This window comes from Xyrauchen texanus, chromosome 6, assembly GCF_025860055.1.
Source record: "Xyrauchen texanus isolate HMW12.3.18 chromosome 6, RBS_HiC_50CHRs, whole genome shotgun sequence".
Lineage (NCBI taxonomy): Eukaryota > Metazoa > Chordata > Actinopteri > Cypriniformes > Catostomidae > Xyrauchen > Xyrauchen texanus.
In genome coordinates, this window is record NC_068281.1 from 31,435,814 (window position 1) to 31,447,703 (window position 11,890).

The 11,890-nt window shown below is 34.7% G+C and overlaps 1 protein-coding gene across 1 annotated transcript; it reads left to right on the forward strand.

The window, feature by feature from the left end:
* The first annotated feature begins 915 nt into the window (after positions 1–915).
* Positions 916–5,329, forward strand: tmem275a (transmembrane protein 275a). The gene is made up of 2 exons (XM_052129127.1): positions 916–1,326; positions 2,414–5,329. The coding sequence occupies exon 2, from the start codon at positions 2,509–2,511 to the stop codon at positions 3,157–3,159; it is 651 nt and encodes a 216-aa protein (XP_051985087.1). The 5' UTR covers positions 916–1,326; positions 2,414–2,508; the 3' UTR covers positions 3,160–5,329.
* The last annotated feature ends 6,561 nt before the right edge of the window (positions 5,330–11,890 follow it).

Sequence of the window (11,890 nt, forward strand, 5' to 3'; positions counted from 1 at the left end):
CAATGCAAACATTTACAATGGTAACCTGTAAAAATACTTTAGGTCTATTGTTACTGCTGTAAAATCATTATAATTTTGGTAAACTTTGCAATAAGCTTCTATCCATTAACATTTGTTAATACATAATCATGAACAAACAATGAACAATATACAATATTTTAACAGCATTTATTATCAATCCTGGTTAAAGTTCATTAATGCTAATTTTATTGTGCAGTTTTAGTTCAAAATGCATAAACAAATGTCAATATCTAAAAAACAAATATTGTAAAAATGTTTTAGTATGTGTTGAAATTAACATTAACCATGATTAATTAGTGTGTAAAAGTATTGTTGGTTGTTAGTTCATGTTAACTAATGTCGTTAATTAATGTTAACAAATATAATATGGTAAAGTGTTTTATATATATATAAGAATAACTCTTTATTTTATTATTATTTTATTTTACAGTACTTTCAGTATACTTACCCAAGAAAGTACTGTGTAATATTAAGTAACTACATGTACTTAATATGGGTAAATAAAGTAATTACTGTAGTTGCTGTATATAGTATGTTATATAGTATGAAGTGCAACCAGAATTTTATATAGGATCTCCTTCAAACAGTGTAAGAAGATCTTACACTTAAGTCTTTCTGTCATTCTTATTCCACACAATTTTATGTATACACAATTTTTAAATATGGCCTTTTTATTATATATATTTTTTTTTTTTTTTTTTTTGCTGGATGGCACTTTTTAGTAAAGATGTTCTTTGTTGGGTTCTGTTATCTCTATCTAAAGTGGTCATTTGTCCTTTTACCAGAAACCGGCGTTCAGCACTGGGAGATGTCCACACGGCAATCATGATGAGAGTGTTCCTCCTCCCTACACACTGCCTGAACACATGCACACATTCACTCCTGTGTTTCACTGGAGGCACTACATTTCTCCACAACATACACGCTTCATCTCAACCTGTTACTGCCAACACGCTATTGTTCAACATGACATACACACACTTACTCAAACCAGTGCTTTCCTTTCTGCTAAAAACCGCTTAAAAATCGTTTCTTAAAAAAAATCTTGTCGTTCTGTTACTTGATCGCAGCATGTGGAACAGGACGGACGACGACGTATATCGGTGTTACAACAGGAGCTCTGAAGAGATGATGAGTCGGGCAGATTTGGCGGATGAAAGCGGAACCAACGGGAAAGATGTCGTACATCGTCGCAGTGTCTTTTTGAAAACGGTGTTTTAGACTTAACAGAGAAGACATGTTTCTTATTAAACGGGAGACCTCCATCAAACCTATGTAATTCCTCTGCACGTCGATTAATAAACGGTAAGACGTTTATGCTGACTAAAGACACGCTGATAATCTTTCTAAATCACTGCATGTGTTTCAGATTTTCATATGGCAGCGCGCCATCAGAAAAGCTCATATGTTTTTTTAAATGGTTGTCTTTAGCCACACATCTCACAGTCGGTAGGGGTGAAGGTCGAGGATGCTACTCTATTACATATGTATTTTAACAGATTACTTTTACACTTAAGCAATTCGTGGCACAAAAAAAAAAAAAAAAAAAAAAAAAAAGGATTTTGTTAAATGTTTAGCTATCTAGGTTTCTGGTGCCACTATTTCAAGGCATTGACATTTAGTAATTTAGCAGATGCTTTCATCCAAGTGACTTAATACATAACAAGCAATTTGTCTTACAAAAGTCAACATTTTCACATTACAAAATGTGACCTTGGTCTTTTAAGGTTTCCTTCGAAAACAAAATCTCCAGCGCAATTACAGAAGACACAAACAGCATTTGTGGCATAATGTTCACTGCCACAAAAAATGTAATTCCTTTTCTTAAAAAAAAAAAAAAAAATGGAAACATTTGAGTTACATTGAGGCACTTACAATAGAATTGGGGCCAATCTTTAATCCTTAGAATACTCATTGTTTCAAATGTTTGCCACAAAACATATAAAATATGCATGCTAACATGACTTTAGTTCGACCAAGTCGCTTATTAACCATTTCTGTGTATAATTCTATCCAATTCTGCAACTTTGTTGCCATGACGACATAACACTGGTGACAAATTTCTAGAAGTTCATCCACCTTGAATAGTAGTCTTCCGCAAAAACGATGATTTAAACAACTTTACAGCTCAATACTAAAGTTTGAACAAAAGTAATTTTATACAATTAAAAGCTTCACATTTCTGCCTTTAAACCCTCCAAATATTGGCCCATTCACATGCATTGTAAGTGCCTCACTATGAAATAGTGCCTCTACATTATGCCCCAAAATCTGTTTTTCTGAGTGTAGTGACTGTTGAGTAATGAGGCATTGGTGCATAAGGAATATCATTAACTGTGTTCTTACAAACCACACTTGTGGCTCTGACACTCATTTCCGTTCTGCGCTACAGGTATCCTCCCTGCTGTGTGTGAAGGAAGCACTCAAAGAAGCAATGCTCTTCTTCACTAGTTTGCTGATGGGGTTGAGACTGTGACCTTTACCGATATGGTTTGCAGCGAGCAGAGTTCTGGCACATCAGTGCCCAAAAAGGAGACCCAGAGCCGCAAGAAGAGGAAATCCCGTCCTCAGGGTCTGCCCTCTCCAGCCCTGTGTTGTGCATGTGGATTGTGCATTATGTTGGCAGGCATCAACATCACTTTGGTGGGTGCTTTCGCCTTTAGCACACTTGTGCCCTCCAGCAATCCTCCAATCATCATTGGACCTATACTTCTACTGGTGGCGTTCTCCTTCTTCGGAGCCTGTTGCATCTGCAGTCGGTTGCCTCCTCCTCAAAGCTCTCGCCGGTCCAAGGGAGGTGGTGGTTTGGGCTTCATGGGTCGAGGAGCAGGTGGGTTGGGTGGAGGTGCAGCATTTGAGATTGAAACCAGTGAGCATACGATGCAGGACACCACAGCGGTGCAGCTCAGCCCCACCAACTCACCCTGCTCCTCTCACGCCTCCAGTCCAGAGAGCGAGGCTCTGGCCAATGCCACCAATGCGACCGTTCCTGCCCCAGAGTACGTCCCACCACGAGCCTGCAAGCTCTTCACTATGGAGTCCAATGGACCCAATTCAGCTTTGGCAGCCTTTTCGGCTTCTACAGGGGGCGGAGGGGCGGTCCGACTCACTTTGCCCTCAGACTGTGCCGCCACTTAAGGCTGTCGGTTTAGGTTGCTCTGTGGAGAAAGGCCTGGTATAACATTGTGTAAATAGGTTTGCAGAAGGGAAGACAGTGCTTTGCATGGAGTTCCATTTGATTGTCACAGCTGGCATATGCCATGAGGTGCAATAACAGAAAAACGTTCCTGTGAGGGCTGTGCCACGTGTGTCTAATAAAAACGACAGCATATGAAGAGCTTTTATTCTCTTATGCTCCCATACCCGAAGAGAGAGATAGAGAGCCTTGAAAGCTGAATTACTGTGGTGTGTTTCACATATTCATACTGTGCCACTGTTACTCAGAGCGTTCACAGTTACTGCGCTCAAAACAGACAGAATCAGCTGTTGTGTAAAGAGCCGAAGAAACAGAACCAGTGAATCAGCAGAGAAAAACACAGAGGATTGTTATATGTCAGTTCACAGACCGAAAAACACACTGTAGGATGTTAACAGTGTTTTTCAAATCTGAATTCAAAAATGGCTGAACTGCCAATAGCCATGATGGAGATGTTGTATATTTTCTCTTAAACATGTCAGTGTTTTAAATCAGTTCAATGCTAAAAATACATTTGGCTGTGAGTGTTCCCTTTTTGATGACTTTCCATGACCAAGTGCTTTGGATTTGGTGTTTTTCGGATGCGCAAATAAGCCGTGACACTGTGTAAAACATTTTCTATTAAATCATGACTCTTGAAAATTAGGTTACTTAGTGGTACCGATGAAGTGCGGAATAAAAACAACTCAGTTTCCATATGGAAAAATGCATTAGGGTAAGATTTGCGATAACACAGATTTGTCAACAAATATGCAATTAAGAAGAGCCAGTTATTGTATTGAGCTGTACTCGTACTAATGTTTCATTTTATTTGTTGTTGAGAGTTGTGACATTATTTAATGAACCAACAGGCTATTTATCTGTAAAAGAAATAGCCGCAAACATTTAGTTTACACTGTGGTTTATAGTGCTGCCAAGTAAACCGTTATCTCTCTTTTCCTTGTAATTGCCTAAGGCTGTTTTCTCCCCCATGTATCTTTCCGTCTTATGTTTAATATTAAAATAAGAATGCATATTTCCAACTGCTCACTGTATTTTTCCCCAAACTGTCACTCTGTCTCTCTATTTTACTTCTTTTCCCTCTTGTTTTCCTTTGCCCTTTGAAATGAAGAGCTCAAACATGCCCTCCATCACTGACCTACGCTGATGGTTCAAGCCAAACAGTAAAACAATTTCCGTCATGTTGATTCTATCAGAGAGGTCTCCTCAAATCAGCTTTCTTTGACTCTGTGGCAGAATCACCAGCACACTCATAAAAAAAGCAAAGGACATCGTCTAATTAGCTTAAACCTTTGCGACAATACAGATGATCAAAATAAAGCTCGTAAAAGTAGCTAAATTAAAGGGATAATTTAGGGCAAGTTTCCCCTCTTTTATCATTTTCATCACCTCAAAACAGCAGAAAGGGCTGATTTATCCTATGATATAATTCTGTACATTGTTTTCTTTCATTTTTTGAGTGCCAATGCATCTGTCTTCTGTCATTGTAGTGATTACATTTTTAATGTGCACCTTTATCTGTGTAATGTATTGGAGTATATTTATTATAAATGAAATGTGCATATGGGTCAGTATTTGGTAAAGCGCAACAAGAACTGCACACTTACAAACAGCGCACTGTTGCCACAGAAAAAAAAACAATATTTCAGTGTTTTTTAAAACATTTCAAGAGCAACATTAAATGGTCCGCCTGTTTGTTTCGAGAGTGCGAACTATCCAGGTGAGAAATATCGGGAAAGGAGATGTTGGACAGTGGACCCTGGACACAATGTTTACTGTTTAGGTCCCACCTGTTTTTGTTTGCTGCTATTTGCCATCTATATACATCTGCTGTACCAGTCTGAATGAATTGAATGCTGCCTTAATGACTGTGATCTCAGGATCGAACCTGTGAGGGCTACTCAAATATCCACTGAGAACATTTGGTCATGTGTAATTATTGTACATTCAGAGATATTGTGTTGTTTTCATTTTTTCTTGGCGTTCTTTCAAAGGTATTTAAGTGGTATTTGAATGGAGAGAGGTGCAATGAGTTGAGGTTTAGATTACTATTTTCTTGGCAATAAGCCATGTTGAGTAAAATGACGTATGAATGGGGAGTTGTTATTAGTATTGTTGGCACTAAAAACAAAATCATTACAAAATACAATTTTGCTTTTGTAAAATGTATAATGTCATTATAGTTGTAAACAGTTTAACTGGCATGACAGAATATACTGTACATTAAAAGCAACATTCTTAAATGCTGGCTCAAATAGTTGTCATTTTAAACAATGAGAAAATGTGTGATTTGATGTTCAGTTAGTTGAAACTATATGGAAGGTATCACATAAAGAGAAAAGTGGTCATTTGAGAGGCCATTACCCTTCCCGTACAAGTTGCTTTAAATGGACAGAGTAGACGATTAAGGCTATTGCATGTACAGGGTGGGCCAAAAACTTGCTTGACATAGATGTGCTTGTGAAGGTTCCCCAAAGGACAACACCAGTCAACAGCGTCCTTAAACTTAAGTGAGTACGTTATTTACAGAAAACAAAACACTCGCTTTACAGCTCAAACTTAATGAACACACAGTCTCAAGGTGTTCCTGGTAACTCTCTTCTTTGGTCTGCTGGCTATGTAGCTCTTTTATCTCTCCCCGTGTTCACTGTAATCAGAAACAGGTGTTAGACATAATTTAGCTCAGGCGCAAGCGCCCTTATCGCTCTCCCTCTCTCCGGACGGACACTTGACCACGCCCCCGCTACCACAGTGCTATAGTGATTTGGGCAGCCCTCTTAAAAGTGATGTTCACTTATTTGTCATAGACACTTAGGCTACTATGGGATGAACTGTGTTAGTGGGATATTGACAATAGAAATTCATATAGCAAAATGACTTACTTTTATATCTCATTAAGCTTTATGACATCTAAAAAATCAAATCCAGTCGCTTCAATTTGACTCGAAAAGGTATTTAAAAATGTACGTATTTAAATTTAATAAAAAGAGTAATCTTAACAAAATAAACCAACAATATTTTAAGTTTTATTACAATTATTTTGTTAAAAATAACATGTTATGAAATGAAAATGAAATGTACATGTCCTATAAATAGGCTAAAACATTGTTTTTTCTTACCATATATACTGTATATATAAAGCATTAGTTATTATATATTATTATATATAAACTACATTGGTAGATGATAGTTTGGTGGCAGATTAAAAGTATAAAACTTGCCACAGATCTGATTTTCTAATTGTTTGGCCCATGATAAACAAACTAAAATAAAATAAAATAAATAAATAAAACACTTCACAATTTTACTTAGAACATAATTTATATCAATTTTCAACACATTGGTTGATGTCAGTTATTTTTCATTAATGATCAGAATGAAAATAAAAGTACAACGTTATTTTATTTTAAGAAGAAGGTTTTTAAAGAAAGCTATCTTTCCCCATATCTTCTTAGTATATTCTCATGGTTTAGGGATAAACTTTGAGCTCAGTCACTTCATCACAAGCTGCTTTTTTCTTTGGTGCAGTGAGTGTTTTTCAACCGTGGTCCTGAAGTATCAACATAAAACAGTAGAAGCTCCATGACTTGAATTGGGTGTGTCTAATCAGGTAGACGTCCAAAATGTGCAGTGTGCATTGTACTCCATGACCAGTGTAAGGAAACACTGTTTCAGTCGGATTAATTGACGGACAGCGCCTCCTCCTGGCTTTGTTAAAACTACAGGTTAGAGGCTTCAAATATTATAGTCATATCTGGATCATGGCCATGTGGTCATTAGATAAACCTAAAAATACTTACTCAATTTGTATCATATCATATGAATATTAATTATTTTATGAATACTTTAATAATACACTTCACTTATACACCACATACTCTTTCTGTAAATCTCAGCTCAAATGCTGCAATGTCATGGATTGCATATTATCTGAATTACGTAATCAGATTGCAAAAAAAGTACTTGTAAATTAATTACATTATATTTTATAATTTCTGTAATCAGAATACAGTTAATTTTATACAGATAACATGGGTACATTATTGATAACATTACTATCAGCAGTAACTAGTGTGTAATTTACTGATTTCAGGGCTGTGTAATAAAAAGTCAAATTCCATTTGTTATTAATTTCACAAATAAAAAAAATTCTCTTAAAAGTTGTAAGTGTTTGTTTTTGCTTGGTAATGTTTAATGTATGGAGTGCTAACTGGATTTTCACCAAAATATGCAACAAGTAATCCAAAAGTACACAAGACTACCTAAAAGGTGCTCTCAAACTGAAATCTTACATAACTGATTACAATTTAAGTTGCAATCAGTATTGGATTGCATTTCAGAAGTAATCTACCCAGCGCTGATCACTGCTCTTCTGCTTTGGTTTATAAATCAACTTCATTAGCAGTTTGTTCGTTTGTGGGAGTGTCTCCTTTTTTGCCACCAGAGGATGGTAGACACACATTTATTATGCCCTCACCTAAAATTACAATATATATATATATATATATATATATATATATGTGTATATATATATATATATATATATATATATATATATATATATATATATATATATATATATATGTGTATATATATATATATATGTATATATATATATATGTATATATGTATATATGTGTATATATGTGTATATATGTGTATATGTGTATATATGTATATATGTATATATGTATATATGTGTATATATGTGTATATAAGTGTATATAAGTGTATATGTGTATATGTGTATATCTGTATATGTATATATGTATATATGTATATATGTGTATATATGTGTATATGTGTATATGTGTATATGTGTATATATGTATATATGTATATATGTGTATATATGTGTATATGTGTATATATGTATATATGTATATATGTGTATATGTGTATATGTGTATATGTGTATATATGTATATATGTATATATATATATATATATATATATATATATATATATATATATATATATATATATATATATATGTATAGCCTATATTTTGTCTTGACTGGTTCCTTTTAGCTGATAATTAAAGCTATTTTATAATTTCTGTAAAACTGCCATGCGAATAATATTTAATATGCATATGTAGATATATAATCCAAATGAATTGTTCAACAGTTGCACATGACATACAGAAATGTGCAACAGTCTATATTACATATTACTGTCACAGTGAATGACTCGTTTGATAATATCAACCAATCCAAACCTGTTTTCTGTTTTAAAATGTATTTAGGTGGAAATGTAAAAAATGTTAAAGTCAGAGATTTCTTATGTATTATAAATACTGTCCAACAGTTTACATATGCATTTGCAAATCTAAATCCTCTGTCAGCTTGGTTAATATTCAAAACTACATCCAACAGACAACTGTAGATAGATCCAAATACTTTGTTATCCCTCTTTGTTTTATTTCAGGGTAGTTATTTTATTCATTTAGTAAACAAATTGAGACACTGACGTGCATCCTCCATAATAGACAATCTTGTGTATGTGTATGTCTTGTTAAGTTGTTTGTGTATAACTTTCTCATCTTTTTACTCTAAAGATTGCTAGTTCCTATTGCACATGAACATACTTTTTAACAAAATGAAATAGTCTTTATTATCTGCTAATCACTTCATGTTTGTTATGTAATAAACTGGTATACTTTGCAGGTAAGCAAGATTGTATTTGTACCATGCTTTTTACTACAAACATATCTATCTAATGCAACTCTACATAGCTAAGAGCACTAGTGAAGTAAGGAGTGATTCCCTTATCTCTCGTCAGTATTATGCATGTAGATTTACTGGCATGCCCAGAGATTTCAGGGCAGAACTTTTAATACTAGAAAGGCCATTTAGATTAATTTAGAGACAACTCTTACATCGTTATCTCTGTTTTTTCCAGCCCATTGTGTCAACTCATGATGTAATATACTACTAAGATTCCTTCCCCATATTTGTCTCTTAAGTCACATGATCTGATCAAAGAACAAATAGTGGTTTCTCTTAAAGTGCAAGTATCTCTGTGTAAGGGTTTATCTGGCCATCCCCTTGTTTCTGAATGCACTGTGAACTGAATGCACTCTTGTGCTTATCTGCAACACTTCAAAGACAAGACTGTCTCTTATTTCAGCTGTATTCTCTGAAACCAGTCTTAGTTACAGAGTCACTCCAGGACACTTAAACACACCAGGACATAATACTGTAAGTTCTCTTCACTAAACAGCCTGTCTTGGGGATCAGTACACAGCATGAGCTCTCTTAAGAATGAGTTTATGTGTTGATCCAGATGTTAGCAACATGTTGGAGTTACTGTTTTATGGCACACTACAAGTATAAATATGATGAGTCACATGCCAATCCACATCGTCATACACACTCTACCATGACCATAGATAATGATTTAATGTTTAAGGAGACAGCAGATTTGGTGGTAAACCATGCTGGTGTACTGTAGCTATGTAATGTATCTATGTTGTGGACTGCAAAGGTCAGGGTGAAGGTCATCCTCCTGGATAACAATGAATATGCAGCTGCAAGGCAAAAAAATACGTTGCATAACAGTGAATATTAACAATGCATGGCAATCACTCATTTAAATGTACTGGTTAATTACTTATATTTGATTTGCCTGTAAGGAGTGAAAAATGTTAGGCAGTATTTTGTCTGTTTATTCAAGTTCATTTGTATTGCTTGTGAGAAATAGTTGACAATGTTCATTTACATTTACAATTATCTTAAAAATAATTTAAGATTTGCTCAGTTTTTGGTATACCCTTGCTAATAACAACATGCACATCCCAAATATTTCTTATGTTCTTATGTTTCTTATTAGTTTATAAATATTAATACTAAATATTTAGTTACAGTTATACAATTATTTTTAATTACATGTTATATATAAAAAAACTTTCTGTCAATTTTCTGACTTTTATTGTGGGTTTTTCAAATAGCCTTGAGGCCTGATCCAACCCTTAAAAATAGTTTTTTGGTGTAACCTAAAGTATTCAGGTTGATTTAGTGATGTTAAATAATATTTTTGAATTAAATCACTTAATTTCACATGTTACCACATTACGCAGAATTTTAAGGTTAACAGTGTTCCAGTGCACAGTTAATGTTTGCACATTTATTTTTTACATGGCAACCTTATGATATTATATAAAAAGAGCCTGTTCATATGTTGCCAAACAGAGCACAGCATGATTTGAACAGCTTTTTTGACTGATTCAGTGATGTTTCAAATGGATCTGGGAAGAGCCTCGCAAAACGTACTATGGTATTGCAAGACGGGGGATGCAGCATGCTGGATTGCAGGTGCGCAATGCGAATGAGTAGTGTAATGATTAAGTCAAAAAATTGCATATTTTAAAACAAGGTTCCAAAATATAATGTCTTGGACGGACTTTTCATGGACTCATCTCCATATGTTTAGGTGTAGTCGTAACTGACAGACTATGTCGTGTACACTGTTTATTAGTGATCTTTAGTTCAACCTGAATGGGTTCAAAAACAGTATTGTTAATGAGGTTTTATGCTTAGTTAGAAAATAATATTTTTTGCAGATGAACTCTCAAAATGTCAATGAAAAGACATGACATTTTTGTTGGAAAAAATATACTTTCTAAAAAATATATTTAGCCTAATTTTATTACATTAAATAAAACTTTGCCAACTGAATTAGGCTATATAACAGTTTAATTATTTTTTGATAGCTGATTTTTAAGGAATAGTTTACCCAAAAAAATGAAATATCTGTCTTAATTTACTTACCATCATGCCGTTCCAAACCCATGTGACTTTCAATCTTCCTTAGAACACAAAAGGAGAGATTTTGAAGACTGCGTTTCGCTCATTTCCATGACATTAGACTGAATGGGGATTGAAACTTTCAACCTTCAAAAAGTACGCAAGAGCACAAAAGTATCATAAAAGGACTGTAATCATTGTGCACTGTATTCCAAATCTTCTGAAGACATGCAATAACTTTGTGTGAGAAACAGGTTGAAATTTAAGCCGTTTTTCACTGAAAATTTTGAATGAGTGTTCTAAAGAGAGGTAGTGATGTCTGATTGTAAGTTAATCGTTCTTTTGAGTTGTCAGGTATCAATTAATTGGTTGATGTGCTTCACAAAACCGGTCTGAAGGATTCGTTCACAAATTACACTGATGCGATTCTGATTCTCTAGTAAGCAATTTGATTGACTGACACAATTATCTGGTCACAGCAGTTAACAGCTATCTGGTGGGTAAGATTATCAGTGAATAACAACTTAAATTGTTGTCTTTTTCTCATACAAAGCTTCAGAAGACTTGGAATATAGGGCACAAGTGGGCCTTTTTATGGTACTTTTATGGTGCTTTAATGTTCTTTTTGAAGATTGGAAGCTTCAGTGCCCATTTATTGTAATTGCCTGGAAAAGAGCGAACAGCACAGTCTTTCAATTTTGCCCTTTAGTGTTCCGCACAAGAAAGTTGTCCAGAATAGGAATGATATGAGAGGGAGTAAAGGATGACAGAATGTAAATTTTTGGGTCAACTATTCATTTAACTATTCCCTGTTCAGAGATGAAGGTGTACTGTGAGGAAGCAGGTGTGTGTTTGTGTGTTTTTCTTGAGAGTATCACTTCATTCTCATGTATGAAATCCTCTTACACCCTCGAGGGAGAGACGG

Coding starts and splice junctions, on each gene's coding strand:
- tmem275a (XM_052129127.1), top strand. CDS start 2,509: ATGGTTTGCAGCGAGCAGAGTTCTGGCACATCAGTGCCCAAAAAGGAG.